Source organism: Protopterus annectens, chromosome 10.part0 (assembly GCF_019279795.1).
Source record: "Protopterus annectens isolate FY-2018-M chromosome 10.part0, PAN1.0, whole genome shotgun sequence".
NCBI classification, from domain to species: Eukaryota; Metazoa; Chordata; order Ceratodontiformes; family Protopteridae; genus Protopterus; species Protopterus annectens.
In genome coordinates, this window is record NC_056744.1 from 1582688448 (window position 1) to 1582707617 (window position 19170).

A 19170-nucleotide genomic window follows, 5' to 3' on the forward strand; every position below is an offset into this window, starting at 1 on the left:
GTATTACCTGTAGTACAGATAATTAATTGTAGGTAATTCCTATGGCCAAGTGGCAATGAACAGAGGTGTACCAATGAAGACATCTGAAAGAAGCAGGGGCTATGCCCCAAAGTTGCCCACCTGAGTTCTGGGCATAGTTAATATAGGGCAGCAGGAGACAGCATCACAGGGGATCTACCAGGAACACAGATGCTAAGCTGTACTGCATACTTCTGCACAGTCAGGTATGCCTTAATAGCTTCTATATAGAAGGGGTGACACACAGTTGACATCATTGTGCTTTCATAGACCTGCTACCACTTGTGGTCCTCTGTGCCATCTTATTTGTGTGCTAATCCTAACCATAACCCTAACTCTACCCCTGCTTTTAACCTTAACTCTACACATTACATTATTAAAACACTTTCCCCTAACAGTATCACTACCAAGACAAACACTTGATGTCATTTTTAGCTCTGGTTTACTTTTAATAGGGCTTTTTTGTAGTGGGAGAGGAGTATTCGTTGTTTTGTGATTCAGTCTTGAGTCATTCAATGTTCTGGAATGCTCTTTTTTGTTCTGCCATTTGTGATTCTCTCTTTTGAGTTTTCTGCCTTTCATGACATAATCATATATCTAAATCTAATCTATATCTATCTATCTATATATATGTATGCACATATCTTTGTCTATATATATATATATATATATATATATATATATGTATATGTGTGTGTGTGTGTGTGTGTGTGTGTGTGTGTGTGTGTGTGTGTGTGTGTGTGTGTGTGTGTGTGTGTGTGTTGTTGAAGTTAGATGCTGTCAGCATCCACCGTCCAGCCCAAAACTGTGTACTTTGTAATTTGGCACATTACTTTTCAGATTGTTGTACTTCAATTTCAAATGACAGCTGATCACTCCATTTGAAGACTTCTGGCTTACATAAGAATCACTGCTTTCTATCAGTCCTCTTGTAGACTTCACTGCACTCTTTCTGGTTTCACTGTTAAAGTATAATTTGATGACTCTAATGTTGGAACCAAAACAATTCCATCAGGTGGGATGCTGATGACATGACCATTCCAAGTCCCCACCAGCATTTCCAAGCAAGTAACATGCAAAACTTTTTTGTGTAATTATATTTAAAACTGAGATATACAGCAAAGGAAGAAATAAAGTGCTGCTTTTTGTTCACATGTGCACAGACACATGAAGATACGCACGGGCGTACACACACACACACACACACACACACACACACACACACACACATACACCCACTCACTCACCCACACACGAACACACACACACACACACACACACACACACACACACACACACACACGCACACACACACACACACACAGACACACACGCACACACACACACACACACACACACACACACACACACACACACACACACACACACACACACACAATGCACTGAGTGATGTCACCATTCAAACTTGGAATTTTATTTATTGTAATTCTGTGATTTTAAAGAACAAATAGTGTTGACACTGTTACTCTGAACATATTTTTTTTTTGCATAGATAATTTTGATCTGATCATAAACAGCTTATTGTCTGTAATGGAAATGTTAGTTGTTAAATAAAGCAGCAATGTTTCTATTAAAAAATACCTAAATAAATAAACACACAATGTATTATGTGTTCAGTAAATGGATTCCAGGAAATTCACCTTAAGAGTGAAGATAGATTGGTGAATTGTGACATCTGTGATGAGAGCACATAATAAGGATTATGATCAGTGCTTTATCTGCTCCATGTACTAAATTTTGTACAAAGAAACAAGTGTAGGAGGACGAAATGTTTGACTGGCTTTCAAAGTCTGTAAAATACTTTAGCACCATCTAATAGACAGCAGGCAAAAACATCTTGCACATAAATAATTTATCAAACTAAATAAGGAATTCATGAATCTTATCAAATCTAGCAAAGCCATATTTGAGCTGAAGTCAGCCTTGTAAGTAAAGGACATCCACAAGGCCTTCTTCAGCTATGCCTGCAACATCAGAGGTAATGCAGAACAGTGTGTTGAACTAACTGTAAACTGAACCACCGACATGGAACTGGAAGATACAGCTAACCTACTGGCTGATAAAAGTTAAATCCAGTTTTACTCTAATTTTCACCTCTGACACTTCCCAAGAGATACTCCCCCGGCTATTACTAGCAAGCAGGTCCTTGATGCTCTCTACAAGGCAAAAAAATAGTGCATCTCTGGGCCCTAATAATAAACTAAGCCTCCAAACTGACTTTGTGACTAGCCAATGGAGGAATGCAATAGTTATCCCTCCGTACAAGAGCAGGTTATCAACTGACCTGGGTAACTACAGACACCTAAATCATACTAATCTCATATTTAAGGCCCATACCTCTCAACTGTCCTGATTTTAGCAGAATATACAGATTTTTGCCTCATGTTTTTGGTCTGTTTCTCATACAATTTGTGGTTTTCTGGATTTTTGTGGCAATTCACTGAAGACTGAATTCACAACATAATTCAGGCATTTGAGTTTCAGACTTCATATCCTTCAGAAAATGCATGGTAACACAATATATTATATTCTAGCAGCTTTCTAAGTTTGTAACAGCAATAATTAAAATTAAAATTTGTCCCTATTTTGGAGGCTTTGTTCCCTCATTAGTTTTGGCTTTGTCCAGATTTTTTTGCTAAGAGGTTGAGACCTATGAGGCCATTGAAAGAACTAGTTATGGATATTATAAATAAAGGCATAGGAAATCTTAAGAAGCCAACACAATCAGATTTTGCCAAGGGCAGATTATGCTTGCTCAGCCTAGTGGACATTTTCAAGAATGTCATCAAAGCTAAGTTATTGGGCTAAATGTTACACACTTCTTACCCTGACCTGACCAAATCATTTGACACTATTCCCCATTTAGGCATTGTTTACAAACTCAAAGAACTAAGAGTAAACCTCATTGTCACCCATTGGATAGCCAACTGGCTCACAGAAAGTCAGAATAGGGGACTCTAACTTAACATAAAAAGCCAGTCACCTGGTGGAGTCTCTTAGGACTCGGTGGCAGGGATGTTCCTTTTTGGCATCTACTTTTCAGAAGTCAGAGCTAATATTAAAGGCCTCTGGCTGACCAAGTTTGTGGATGATTGCATCCCCCAAGGATTATAATATTGTCAAAAACAACTGGTGCCAAAGCTATGGTCTAAAACTGAATGTCAAAGATATATAATAGTATCCTTTGGAAAGTTGCCCAAAAATACCCCAAAGGTAGACCCACTGGTCAGGGACTTAGGAACATATGTGGACAGAGACTTGGCCTTTGAACCATCATGTGTCTGCTATTGTAAAGAAATAATTCTACATTGTGCAACTTACAAGTAAGGGTATGGCATCCAGGTCTAAAGATGCCTTTATTCCACTCTACTCAGCTCTTATTAGAACAATCATTAAGTACAATATTTCCTTTGGTATATACCTTACCAGGCATACGTGACAATTGGAATGCCTCACAAAAAGAACACTAGGTGAGAACCACATGGAATACTCCAACCACCTCTAAGGCTTATCTTTATGCTCAGTCTCCCACAGACTACTGAAAGGTATGTCTGGCTTACAAGGCATCATCTGATCCAAACTGAAGGACTTACTCCACATCCACAAGTCGAAGAGTATTAGAAATACCCAAGTGATGGATCTAAACCTCATTTGTAACATAAACAGAACAGGTTGAGAGAACAGATATGTGTCTCAGAGAATTCCCCTACTTTGGAACAGGTTTCCCATCTATGTGAAGCAAAGTTCACTATTGAACCAATCCAAATGCATCCCGGACTAATGGAGGGAGAATTGCAAATTTACCCCTGGATTGGCACCTATCCCCCCACTGGACATAGGCAACTTGCCACCTAAATACTACTAGATGCCCCTGGATAATTTATCCTATCATTTACAAATGGAGAAACATGGATAGTCTTATAAAGGCCTCCTAGGGCCATTAGCCTAGTAATCAGCTATGAATCTATAAGAATGAACTGCTTTTGAAAGCTGTTACAGATTTTGTTCTGCCACACTTTTTTGTTTTACAAGTATGGCACATTAAAGTCTCTAATGGCTTTTAAAGTTCCCTTAGCTTTTCTCACTTTGCCAGCTAGCACTGCCCACTGTCATTCCCCAGTGCAAGCCTCAATCTTAACAATGCTTATGGGGCACTTAATAATTGTATGTCATGAATTTCCAGCATCATTTTTGAAACTTAATTGTGACAGTGCATGCACAACATACAGGATTATGACTGAGCCTCTGATCTTAAGTAGTTTTTTATGTGTTTGAGGTATGAATATCAAAAAATTCACTTTGAGAGCAAAGCCTGGCTGTCCACTTTCCGCATTTGGCTTATAAACTCTGAGAAAGACACTGGGTGTTCCTGGAGTCACTAGAGGAGTCAGATTTGACTTGATAGCATATGTGCAGAGAGTGTTTGTGCATGTGTGTGTGTGTGTGTGTGTGTGTGTGTGTGTGTGTGTGTGTGTGTGTGTGTGTGTGTGTGTGTGTGTGTAGATTTGATTGTGTGTATACTCACCTACATCTTGTGATACACCTGTCTTGTCAGAGGCAGTGTGTTTGACTGAAAAAATATAATCAGTGCATCTTCCAATTGACCTTACTTGTCAACAATGGCTTTAATACATATGTTCACATTTGAGAAAAAAAAAATGTCACCAATTTCATCTGTGGACATCACAATATTGGGGGTGCATATATAACTCTTCTATGTAGCAGTAAAAAAAATACAGTTAGCAAGTAATCATCTTTCAAAAATAAGGCATAAATGCATCAATGAACATCTAGATCCTCAGCCTCTTGCAGGTTGATTGGCCCCACATTCCCAGCTGTATAAATGAATTTTGAGAGGCCTCATCTTGAACCTCAGATCTGTTCCCACCTAGTCTAAAGCTGGTCATACCCAGAAATGCACAGAAGGTCCTTATCAGTTGTGTGGTGCTGTGGACAGTGTGGTCATGACTTTTTTAACTTGCTCACTATTAAACCCTTGGAATATGCACATAAGTTTGATATAGCTTGTGTGGGTGCTGGGGATAGTATGGTTACTATTTCTTTACCTTGCCTCACAATCAGAATTCTTAGGTGTGCACAGAAGGTCATTATAGCTTGTAAGGAAGCTGGGCACAGTGTGATCATCATGTCTTTAACTTCTTTCCAATCCAGTTTCAAAGGTTTACACAAAATGTTGCTATAGCTTGACTAGAGGCAGCGCACTGTCTGGGAGCAACAGGTTGGAATACATTGCTGTGATTATTACTCTTTTCGCTTTCTTCACAATCAGATATAAAACACGTACACTGGTGGCTACATTTTGTAAAAAGAGGGGTAAGTAGGGCTGTTGTGAGTATGACAGCAGCAAGTTGAAATATGGAATGGTATGGCCATTTGTTCTTTCAATTTCATCCCAGTCTGATATCAAAGGATGCAGAGAAGGTGGCTGCCTTTTGAGGATAGGAGAGAAGAAGCATGTTGTATGCATGTATGATGAAGACATCTTAGAATATATGACTGTGGCCAATTCTTCTTATACTTTCTTCCCAATCTAACACTACAGTGGTACACAGAAGGAGAGTGTCTGTTTTGGCTGGGTGGGGGTTGGGAGGCAGGCAGTATTTCCAGGCATGACTTATGTATCCTTACACTTATTTGCCTTCTAAGTTTATTGGAAATGATTGTTTGTCAGCTTTGAACATTCATCCTTGGACACAATTTCTTTCTTTCTTGAAATAAAATAAGGCTGAATTCCGTCCCATAGTCATATTATTGTTCATGTAATCATTGGATCAAAAGATTAAAAACAAGCTCTAAAATGAAGGTTATATAATCTAAAACCCCCATGGCTTAATTCATCTATTTCCTCCACAAAGTGCAAATAGGATACAGGAAAAGGTTGAGGAGTAAATCTGGATTTCTTTCCTTAGTCATAATTGTTGTTCAGGCCATTATTGGGTTAAAAGGCTGAAAAATAAGCTGACATTACCTCTGAATGTTAAGGACCTTATTGGTCTTTGGGCCTAACAGCCACCAGACCCCCAGCTTAATTCAAAGAATGAAGCAAAAGTTGAACAGTAATACAAAGTGTGGGAAACCAAGAGAAGAGTAACCCGGATGGTAGGGGAAACTGAGGGAACTGTGTTGAGGTAGGGGTAGAACAGTGGACAGTGAGGAGTGCTATGCAGTCCTTTGCCTAGGACTGCATTTCACCTAAGGTTAGTCCTGCCAATGGATCAGGATGAAGCTAGATAAGGCTCTAAACTCTAACCCAAAGCATTCACTCCTTAGTAACAAGTCTGGAGTCACCCCTTTCACACTTAGAGAGGAAAGTTAATGTGATTTCTAAACTTACCGTATGTTGAGCCTTTCTTCATCATACCAGTAAGGCACTACCTCAAGATTCTGGGGTTCATGTCCTCAGTCAAAGGCATGGCGACTCATGAACACTTATTGAAGACCACAGACACCTTACAATGACTCATTCTGTTACTGCCACCAGCTGCAGACTAATACTTATAACGGGTACAGCGTCAAAACCTAACTCTTGGAATATCCTTTTTTTACCTCCAGTTTATTTTAGCTATTTAACAATTTGGGAGGACTTGTGTGATGTCAGTAAGAATTTAAACTGTCTAATCATGGAAGAAGCATCTCAGGTATATATTCTAGATGGTGCAAAGCAACACTAAGTGATGCAATTGTAAAGAGGGATGGCAAACTGTTAACCTCCAGTACAGAGGGGGCAATTAATATGTTCTAAACAAAAAGATCATTCTGAAAACAGAAGATGTTGTTAGACTCCTTGAGTAGTTTAACAACAATGACTCACAAACAGCAAGTGATCGTCAGTTTTTCTCTATATAATATCTCTATGGAACAACATACTAGAAAGGACAATATTCAGAATTCAAATGTTTGTTTCTTTCAGCATTAGTATTAACATTGGAAGATGAAAGGAGCTTCTTCTCCTGGACTGAACAACTACTTTATGTATTTTCACCCTTATATGTACTGGCATGGAGATATTAGGTAGTATAATATATTTTATTTACTTTTTTCTTTTTATTTCACTCAATTTCTTTACCTGTTCAAAGAATTCATCCATAAAATGGTCTCGATCCACGTGAACAACTTCTTCATCATCATCACTGTCCTTAGCCTGAAAAACAAAGAAAATGTAATGCATCTGGCAATCTTTAGCAAGTAGAGAGTGTCTTGCAAACTATCCCCACCCCAGACAGACAGCGTGAATCCTCTGATATATTTATTGCTGATAATTGTATGTATTTTATATCAAATTGTTTTGACCACTAGACCCAAAGTCCCCTTTGTAAAGAAACCTGTTTGCAATAAAATGTGCCCTGTATATTGTAAACTTATAATGCAATACAAATGAGGTAGTGCTAAGGGACCTGGTGCAGAACACACAAGTCTGACACTACACAAGTGCAACACAGATATAACATCTCAGGTAACAGGCATTAAGAACAAATACACATACTTCAATCAAAATCTCTTTTAGGAATAATTTAATAGTCAACAGCTGGTCATGGGAGGGGGCACTATCTGGAGTGGTATGTTTAAGCATTGTTGATTGTCTCAACTGTCTGTGTTATCAATAACACTTCTTTTTACATAGGCTCTGTTTGACATGTTGGGTCTCACAACCCAAATGTCAGCCACAAAATAGTATATGTTTAATAACAATGACAACAAATAATTCATGTATGGTTTGTAGACATGACCCTTGCTCATTTGAGTCCTTATAATTCATATATTCAAACTTTCACTGAAATATAGTTAAGAGCTTTCACAGTCCTCGCATTTTGTTTAATAGTTTGAGTCATGAGGTCTTGAACCTTTACACTGGAGATCCAAGGAAAAAAGTTTCAGGGTGCATCAAGAATGCAAAAACACTGTTTATACCACATACATAATAAGACACATATCAACTTGTTTAACAGTGTTAAAAATTAATTGTGCCTTAGTTCAGTGATTTAACATAGCATCAAAACAAACACACGCCAATTCTCAATCACACATACACACACATGTATATATATATATATATATATATATATATATATATATATATATATATATATATATATATATATATATATATATAAAAATAAGTTTATGTTCCTATAAATATCAGACAGCTGGGGAATAATTAACACATCTGTGTGGCGAACTACAAACAAATAAGAGTCCTAAGTCATAAAATGTGTGATTTATTTATAATTTGGAACTGAGGGTTAATATAGTTTGTAGAGGGTTTCAAACCTCTGCTGACAGTTGCTAACCTGCTTTTGGGTAGAGGGGGGTACATTATAAATGTATTTACAGTTAGAACTGTTTTTATTTAAGACAAGCCAATGTGAATCCAGGTTAAGTAAGCTTGATGCCTAGAATGGCTGACACCCACCAAATATATTGCTGTTTGAAATTCTTTAAGCCATTTATAATAACACCTTGGATTTAGGATTAGAAAATTAGGAATTCCAAATCACAAATTCCTGTTTAAAGTAGAATGAAGCCTAAACATGAGCGCCAACTCTGATAAGCAGTGGTTAGATTTCCGTCTGTGACACTAACTTTAATTTGAAAAAAGACTTGGATCACCCACTTTAGCCAACAAGTTATGAGGACAGCATAAAAAGAACAGTCAGGACACTGTTCTATAGCTCTTGGGAGTGCTCGATTAGCTGTTGGGAAAAGAAGATGTAGCAGCAACTTTCCCCAGGATTGTCTCGGGAGTGGTAGACAGATATAAACGTGAAGCTTACAAATCTTTTTTTGATGAAAGTCACAATAGCAGTAGATAATAGTATGTCAGTTACTCAGCTGTAAGACTAGTCTGATTTTTGCCACCTTCTCAGTAGCTGTCAGGTCCCCTGGACCAGGCAATGCAGGTCTCTTTTCAGTAGTTATAGTTATGTTAGTGTTTACATGATCCCTGTATAACTAACACCGGTTTGCACTTGAATCATTTCTTCTTCCCACCAAAAACTCTGCTATGATTTCTAGATTTTTTAAGTGCATCTTTACTTCCCTGGCCTTTCCTAGCTGTCAATCATTATAATCATGATTACTCATCAAAATGATTTAATTCAGCGAGATGGTAACATCTGTTTGCAAGTGTGTGTATGGTGGACAAATTGCATTGATAGACTTTCACTTTAAGTAGTCTATCACACTAGGGCAGTTCATGAGTGTGAAAGCTCAGAGCATACCAAAACAATGCGGTAAAATGTTAAAATTTAAATGTGTCCAAGCTTTGCAGTCTTCTCTGATTGAAAGTTACACAAAGCTTAAAAACTTTCAGGATCATATAAAAAAACTGAGAAAACAAACAGAAGTTTTCACTTTTCTAGTTTGTTATTTATGGACGAGAGAGAAAAGAAGAACCCGTTAAAAGAGATACAGTGGCAGAAAAAAATCCTTTTTCAGTTCCACATATGAAGCACCTTCAACAGTATCCACTTCAAACACTTATAAACCAATCACATAGGTGCCCAAAATGTCTCCTTTTATTGGTTGAGCCAGTTTTAAAAATAAAGCAACCAACACCAGTACAGATGCCTTTGTCAGACCAAAGCAATAACTGTTCTCATGTAGGAGCCATCATTTCCAAAGCAGGATAACGAAAACTTAATAAATGGAATCTCTGAGCTGAACATCACTATCTAGAGTCTTGGAGAGACCAGTCTGTCCTATGTCAGTACCTTCAGTGCCACATATGCAAGCTTCTTCATACAGACAGACCTTTGACTATACACTTTTTGCTACAGAGCATTTTAATATTCTCCAAAAGCTACAGATCCAAAGTCACTATAAATGCATCCCTACAGAACCAACATTAATTACAACTTCACTAGTGCCTCTTGTGCTAGAAGAAATGGAAAAGAAAAATAGACCGCACAGTTCTGTGAGGAAAAGGCAGAATTATAATCCCCTTTTAAGACCTTGTTTACATCTTATCACAGTGCTCATGTTATACTTCTGAAGATTTTATTTTTGCAGAAAGTGTCCCCCTCGAAGGTTTTTGAATGGTTCTCTGTGTTACTATCATCTACTAAAAAGAGATACTGACAAATAATGAAGTTAAAAGTAATAGAATTGTCTATCCTTTTTCAGCTATATGCTTTCAAGGACCAAGCCACTGAGCATTCTCTGCACCCTATACTCAGCTTCTTCTCCCAAAAAGAGTCAAAGAGATTAGACAGATTATATAATGAATGAGCAGACAGACCTGATCTATTTAGTAACTTAAAGATGACCTTTCTACTATTGGTCTTAATCCAGAACAGGTCCACAATGGAATAGCTCCCACAGTCATCTTATCTCCAAACAAGGAGTCTAAAATTATAGGTTTGATAAAAATAAAAAAGTTTTTCCACATTTGAGCTGCTCTGTAAGGATAACTGCTTATCTTTCATATGTTGCATTCTCAAAAGTCCCATCATTAAATGTACAAGAGACAATATAGTCTATTTCAAAAAAGGGATACCAAAGGAAAAAAAAAATAAAGATAGATCTGATGAGATCTTTTCTGTCCATTCCTCAATGTTTGAGTAGAATCTGACTTCAGCCACTTTCAAGTTCTTGGATCCAGAGTCCAGGTTCCATTCCTTACCCAAAATCCCTGGTGTTAACTGAAATACCTTAGATCTTCTTTGCCACTACAAGCATGGGATATATGTGTTGGTGCTTACGAGATAAGCATTAAAGCTCTCTGTTTTTTTCTACTTTTTAGCTCATTATAGTTTTTTAATAAATATATTACCTTTTTAATTTTTCTGGTAGACTACTTTTTTCTGTACCTTACCTCCTCCTTAAACCGTTTTCTTGTTCAACACCTTGGGCATTGAACTTTTTCTACTGTTTCGTCTTCCTTTAAAAAAAAAAAAGTCAACTGGTTTGGAAAAAATGTGTGGCTTACTCTCACAAGCTACCCAACTCAGATATCTCCCTCCAGGGCTTCTTTTCCAAGGATTTGGATCTCTGGACTAATTTTGAGCTCAGTTTTTGAGGTTTTTTAGAGAATACTCTCTCATTCCAGAGGGAAGACTACCCCTTTGAGCTTGGATTCGTCCATCCCCTAAAGGATCTCCCAGGGTCTGCATCCTGCTCTTCTTATTCTATCAGGCAGTTAGGGCCAAAAGTCTCGAAACTGCTCCTATGGAGTAGACCACCTCAGTTTCTGAGTCCTCAACAAAGTATGCCTTTGAGGAGGTACACAAGAAGCACATGGGTAAAAGGAGGCATCTAGATTCTCCTCTAGAATCTGTCACCACAGATACTGACTTTGATGGAGAAGGTTCCCCCAGATCCCACCTTGAAAAAGTATTGCACTATTTAAACAGAAAGGGAGGACACTTTCTCCAGAAAAGTCAGTCTTCAGCAAGGCTTTTGGCTTTTGCCCATCTATGTCTTTTGTGGTCTGACCTGTGGATGAGATGATAAATCTGATCTCCACATGGGCCTGGAAGGAGCTGGACACAGCTGAGCCTTTCCCCATGGAAATCAGGCAAATTTCTTGTCACTCCTAAAGGCTGCCCCCACTGAAGCAAGGGCTCAGGTGTAGATTCTGTAGTGGTGGCAGCATTCACTAAGAAGGAACTAGCAGAAGAGAGTTCCTCTTTCCACTGACCAAACAGGTAGTCTTGTGTGTCGGACAGATTTGGGAAGTGAGTCTATGCCTCATCTACCTTCTCAGTGAGAGCTTTAAACTACTTGACATATGATATACAATTTCAGAGAGATTTGACCAAAGAAATCTCCAAGTTTCTCCTAGGGACCATGCCAGCAGATCAAAAGAATTCCATTAATGCACAGTTGGACACCCTTCAATCTTTGTCCAATATCTTTATGCACCTTATCTCCAGTGCCAGGGAGGGTGTGTCTAGAACAGCTGGCACAGACATATCCATTAGGAGACATGCTTGGATGAAGCTGTGTGACTTTGCAGAATATTTCAAGACATCCTTTGTAAATGGTTCTTTTGACAGATCAACTCATTTTGGTCCCAAAGTGAAGGGTACAATTTCCAGAAGTGAAAAGGAGGGCAAATCCCTCTCAGCCTTAGGGATCAAATTTTCCACTTCTCAAAGGGCCTTTTCTAGGAATCAAAATGTAGGCAAGAAAATGTGGTTCCACAAGTCACAGGAGTTTTCACTTGACATATCTGGAGACAGGGTCTCCCCAGGAAGAGGAGGGGAATCTTATACTGGGGAGTGCCCTAGGGGCTGAGGTGGTCCACAGAATCAAGGCATCAGAGGTCCCTTTTCTGAGAAGCCTTTCAGTGCTCCTGAGCAGTTGCCTGACTACTGTACTCTGGAGAAAGTTGAGGGGCACCTACCACTGCACCCAACAACCTGGACATCCATCACTCGAGACAAATAGGTGCAGAGGATAATAGCCAAAGGCCACTTCATTCCCTTACACATCTTTCCTTCAGCCACAAAAAACTTCCTGATGTCCCACCTCTTGAAGAGAAATAAAGAATCAAGTCATCTAAGAGGTCCCACCAGACCAAAGAGGATCTTGAATTTACTCAAGATTCTTTTAGTGCCAAAGAAAAATGGAGACATCAGGACAATTTTGGATCTAAGCTACTTAAACAGTTTTGTAAAGAAAACAAAATTCTGGATGATTACTGTACAGTCTATTCTCCCTCTTCTGAGAGAGAATGACTGGATGTGCTCGATAGATCTTCAGGATACGCACTACCACAAAAAGATGGACAAATGCTTCAAGAAATATCTTTGCTTCCAGCTGGGAACTAGCAAGTAATTTTTAGGGCTCTGCCCTCTGGTCTCACCACAACCTATGGGTGTTTACCAAGTATACGGAAGTAATTGTAGCTTGTCTCCAACTGCAAGGGTTCTGAGTGTTACCCTTATTCAGACGACTAGCTCGTTACCACCCCTACCCAAGTCTACTTATCCAGGCCAGGGTCTCCTTACTCCACCTCTGTTTAGACCTGAGCATTATGGTTAATCTAGAAAAGTCCAAATTTTGCCTAACTCTGCCTTTAGAATTCATTGGAGCCCATGTGGACACAAGACTTCATATTGCAAGACTTCTTCAGGCAAGAATGGTATCCATTTGCCATAAGGCTTTATCTGTCCTGTCCTTTCAGAAGCCATCAGCAAGAATGAGTCTATGAGTGTCCATCTCTTAGCATCCATGGTAGCATCATTTACCCTAGTTCTCTTAGCCAGGCACTATATGTGAGTTCTTCAGTGGACTCTTGCAGTCCAGTTGTGGATAAGACAGCAACCCATGTCCTTTCAGGTATTTTTAACTGTGATTTGCAGAGCAGATTACCAATGGTGGTTGAAGTCACCATATGTTTCAGAGGAACATCCTTTCAACCTTCCTCCACCCAAGACACAGTGACCATGGATGCTTCCCACTTGGGGTGAAGGGGAATTACTTGGGAAAGACAGTCTAAGGTACATGGTTACAGTAAGAGGCCGGGCTTCACATCAATGTATTGGAGATAAGAGTGGTCCTCCTAGCATTGCAGGCCTTTCAGGACACTCTACCCATAGATGTGATATCCATTCAGACAGACAGCATGGCAGTTTTCTGGTACATCAACAAGCAGGGAAGAACCAGATCTTACTCATTATGTTGAGATGCCATGAGAGTGTGGCAAAGCGCATTATCTTTTTATCCCTTTCTAATAGCAATGCATGTTATGGGCAAGTTCAATGTGCTTGTGGACAAGTTGAGAAGAGCTATCCTTCTTTGTCATGAGTGATCTTTCAATCCAGTTGTTATGGAACAATATTCAGATGTTGAGGTGACCTTCCTGCAATCTCTTTGCATCTCTCTTCAACATCAAGTGCAGCAGGTTCTTTGCTCTGATCCCCAGAGGGGGAGTCACTGAGGGGTGCTCTGTCCAACAGCTGACCTCCCTCCCAGGACTCCTTTATGCCCCCCCTCCCATTCTACTGATTCCAAAGTTTTCACAGAAGGCACTGGTGAAGAAGGTCTCAGTCATCCTCATAGCCCCTTACTAGCCTCAACAAGTATGTTTTCCCTTCCTCTGGCTTCATCTAGTACACATTTCCTGGGTGCTGGACTTGGCTCTGATTTATTATCTCACCCATCAGGGTTGCCTTACTCAGACATTCATTCTCTCAAATTGATTGCATGGTTTCTCCAGTTCCAATGGTGGCCAGACAGTCCAGGTTTTCATCTTCAGTTGTTCATATTCTAACCTCTTACCAAAAATATTCTTCATGTAAGATTTACAAAAGTAAATGGAAAAGATCCTCCATCTGGACAGTTGAAAATAATCTTGATCCTTTTTCAGCCTCCCACCCCACCCAGAAATCTTGGCAGACTTTCTTTTAGAATGGAGCCAACTATTCCACTATCAAAGTACAGTTAGAGGTCATATCATCCTTTCACACTGGTGAGAGTCACATTCCCATTGCATCCTTAAGAGTATCCAAAACCTTTCTAAGAGGACCCTTTCTATTATGCCCTCCGCATACAGACCAGTTCCTTCTTGGGATATTACCATTTTACTGCAAACCCTAATATTTTGTCATGGAAAACTGTTTTCTTTGTTGCTGTTATTTCAGATAGGAGAATTTCTGAGCTCTATGCCTTGTGTGCAAAACCCCTGCACTTGTCTTCACATAAAGAGAGAGTGAGTCTGAGAACTAACCTTTCTTCTCTTCCAAAGGTGGTTTCTGAATCCTCTATCAATTAATTCATAAATCTCCCTATGCTTTTTCCAAAATTTTCAAACAAAGGTGAATACAGATTATACTCACTAGATATTCACTGCCAATTAAGGTTCTATATACACAGGATCAGAGTTTTCAGGAAAAGTGATCAGCTGTTTCTCTCTTTCTCCCCTGTCAAAATGGGAAAAGGACTATCTAAGAGCTCATACTTTTATTGGTTGTCTGAGTGTATTTTTTTATGTTCACAAGCAGATGGGACTGTCCCTGCCTGTTCCCCCAAAAGTCCACTCTACTAGATCAGTCACTTCATCAACAACATTCTTTTCCAGAGTACCACTTGATGACATCTTTGTTAGCTGCCACCTGGTCCAAGGTACACAACTTAATTTCACATTATAAATTGGACATACAATCCAGATCAAGAGTCTCTTTTGTTTCAGCTGTGCTGTGGAATATCCTTCCTTAAGAATACCCAAGTATTACAGTAGTCCTGGAGTCTGTCCCATACATTGAGGAATGGATGGAAAAAAACATCAGATTTGAAAGTTATGTACTCACCATAATGATAGATCTGTGTTCTCTGTTTCCATCCTTGCTCAACTCCCCACACACCTTCTCCAGTGTATGTGTTTTATAGCATTCTCTGACTGACCTAACCTTGGCTCCTAAGGGATCTTTAACAAGACTTAGGTTTTCAGCTATTTTTTTGTTTTTCTTTCCATTATCTTAGACTCTATATCATTTCCTTTTTTTTCAAAATGGCATACCCAGTCTGAGGTATTTCAGTTAACACCAGGGATTATGGGTAAGGGGAGGAGCCTGAGCACTGTATCCAAAAGCTTGAAAGTGGCCAAAGTTGGATCTGACTCGGATCTAAGACCCATATGTTGAAGAAGGACGGATACAGATAACACATCTCTATAGTTATGGTGAGTACATACATTTTATTTATTTTCAGAGCAGACAAGACAGACAGACACATTTTGAAGTATGCATATGACACAGGGGGATGTCTCCATCTGGACAGCTGCAATAACAGTAGCCATAAGAACACATGCCTGTCTAAGAAATGTATCTTACTCAGAAGATGGGAAGACTGGTTTAGTAGATTAATCTGTTTCTACTGATTCCCATTTTGGGAAACCTGCTGATGACAATTTTACAGACCTAAAAAAGGAAAAGTATGTTTTAGGAAAGAACTAGTACCCAAACGTAAGAAATTTCCCTTGTAAGAAGAGGGTGTTTTCCAGAAAGCAGCAAGGAATAAGACAATAATATTTCAAAAAGAAACAAATAAAAAGGTCTTGGACAGTCATGTTAGTTCATACACAAACCACCTCTGTCCATCCATGCCCGTCACCCAGTAGGAGGAAGTAAGATCCAGCATTAGTTTTCCTCACAAACAGGATATTTTCACAGACAAGAGGGCACTTCAGATTTCAGAAGGCTATTCCATAGAATTTTGGGATCCTTTTGCTTTTTCAGCAATACCTCAGATACTTCTCACATACCTCTCAGTGCAAGAAATCTGGACAAAGCCAGAAATAATGGGGGGGGGGGCAAAGGCCCAAAAGTAGGGACAGGTTTTAAATATTGCTCCTATGAACTTAAAACATTGCTAGAATAGCAGATTTTGCATTGTTATGTATTTTCTGAAGGTCATGAAGTCTGAAATTCAAATATCTATCATTATTTAGTATTATTTAATTACTTCAATCATCAATGATTTGCCGGAAAAACACAAATTTTATGAAGACCAGACCAAAAATATGAGGCAAAAATGTCAACATTCTGCAAAACTCTGGACAGTTGAGAGGTATGCTCAGACACCAGCTTATTGGCTACACAAATCTTAGACTCAGCTGTGCAGCCTTTTATACAAATGGCAATACAATGGGTCTGCCTACCAGAAAAGTTCTTTGTGGCTCCCAGAAAGGATACCTTGTGGAAGACAATTCTAGATCTTTCCAACCTCAGTGAAAAAAAAAAGTTCAATATAATAGCTTTCAAAACTATACTGACATATATAGAATTCTTTTTAGCATCTCTCGGTATGCAAGATGCATATGTCCACTTTCTAATAAGGCCATCACACAGAGCCACCTACACTTTTAGACAGGAGACTTCCAATTTTAGTTTGTAGCTCTTCATTCAGTCCTGGGATTATTTCAAACTGTTTCTGACCACTTTAGAACAAAGAAAGTAACTATTTGCTCTGGTGTATGACTATTTAACACTGACTTAATTTGCATCAGCAAATTTTAGATAAAGTGGACCTGTTCTAGAAAATGGATATAATCATAAATTGCAAAAAAATCACATGTATCCCCACAGCAGATAGTGATATTATTGGAGACAATACTTCAGTGCAGACAAAGACCTGTTTCCTTATGTTAACTTAAACACATATCTGACTCTGCCATTTATATTTATCTATTTACAGTCACTGCAAGGGAAGTTTCTCAGAGCATTTAGGGTATATCTTTATGCATCCTAATGGTTCTTCCCATGAATGTTCATATTAGAAAGCATCAGTGGGTATATAAGAATATCTGTAACAAGCATACAGTAACTATAATAGAAGGACACATATTCACAGAACATCTAATTCTTTGTGTATTTATGAATGGAAAAGAATTACTAAACAGACCTTATCAAACTAGTTGGCCTACTGTAATGTCTTTTGTTATAAGTACAATAAAACAGTTCATGGCCTCATTAAGGCATATACCAGCACAACTGTAGCTACTTCTGCAGGACACTTTAAAAAGGGTCAGCTCAACACATTTTAAAGGCAGCAACATAGACTGCTGTTAGCAGTTTTACAAAACAATCCAAAATGAAAGCTTACTCTAGAGGTAGGACATATTTTAGCATGGTTGTACAAAAGAGGAATCTGTAATTTTGTACCTCCCTGGAATTCTACACTGTTTCTTTCTCAAATCTTTATTTTATTTTAGTTTCTTTATCATTATTTTAACGTACAATAACAAAACTTATTTTACTGAAACTGATCGAATTCTACACTGTTTTGTATTCTACCCGTCCGTTATGACTTGTTGCTAGTGATTCTCCAAAAAGTAGTTATTAAAGTTGCATGAATAAATTCACAATAGCAGTAGATGTCAAAGGGGGGGGGGGGGGCACTATAGCAGTAAAGATGCCCACCCACACTTCCACTGCTTGAAATGCCTATGCATATGCTGTTATCACAATATCAACCTGCATTATACTCCCCACATAGTTAATTTGATATAGTCTAAGTTTAGGACAACTGTTTTGCTGATCGCAAGTACATTTTCTTATAAGGTTTCTTGCTCAGACAAACCGCTGAGCATACAAGCTACTGTTGCTTATACGGTAACACATACAAACACCACTAGCGACGCCAATGGAAGGCCAGCACTGACTTACAGATGGGGGCCTAACAGCTAGGGAAAAATGGCTGCAACCAGCACAGCTTCTCTTGTAAGTAACGCAAAGGTTATGATTTTCTGCTAAAGCGACATCTCCATTTGAAGATCTACTGTTATGGTGAGTTTATTCAACACTATTGCTCTTGTAACTGCACATTCCCTTTGTTCTATAGAGGAAGGAAATTGCAATAGTTAAGCAACTGGTTTCTAGTGGATTCCCAGCTCTACTGTATTTTGCCTTCATATGTCTCACCATCCATTTGAAAAAATACTGTTAAAGGACACTTTTATTAGGGATGTGGTTGCTTGTAGTACTTTTTTCAAAAATATTTCTGTTTCACACCTTCACCAAGCCTCCTACAACTCAGCTGCACAGAATTACACAGTGTATCCAGATTTTTGTCTCATACGTTTGGTCTGTTCCTCATAAAACTTGTGGTTTCTGGTAAACCATTGAGGTCTGACGTCACCAAATAATTCCAAGACATTTGAGTTTCAGTCTTCTTATCCTTCAGAAAATTCATGCTAATGCAAAGCTTGTTACTCTAGTGAATTTCTAAGTTTATAAGAGCAATATTTAAAATCTGTCCTTGATTTTGAGCAATTGTTCCCCTCCCCCAATAATTTTTGGCTTATTTTTAGAATTTTTGCGCTAAGAGGTTGAGCAGTATACTAAGCATTAAAGGTGTGCCATGATTGTGGAAGATGGGCTTGTTTTGACATTTCAGCAATTCCAAATTTGGCCTTTGTAGCCAATGGTTGTTTGACCTTTTTTCCAGCAAGGTTTATTTATAATGAGCGGGGTACTTCCAAAAAGTTAACCAAGTGCAGAGGTCCCCTAATGTAAGGTATAAAAGCTGTGGAATAACTGTGGAATAACACATCTGATTTGTGAGGTGAATTTTTGAAGTATGTATTATATTATTCTCACTCTGTCTCTCTTTGTTTGGATGGTCTCTCAGTCCTGCAGCTACAGTTGGAGTTTCCTCTAAGTCTAG

General features: G+C 38.7%; 1 protein-coding gene across 1 annotated transcript in view; it reads right to left on the minus strand.

Annotated features, from left to right (window-relative positions):
* Positions 1-19170, minus strand: part of STX1B (syntaxin 1B) — a 915847-nt gene that overhangs the window by 454608 nt on the left and 442069 nt on the right. The window contains exon 2 of the mRNA XM_044086235.1: positions 7127-7201. Coding sequence (XP_043942170.1) covers positions 7127-7201 — 75 coding nt within the window. The remainder of the gene's footprint in view (positions 1-7126; positions 7202-19170) is intronic.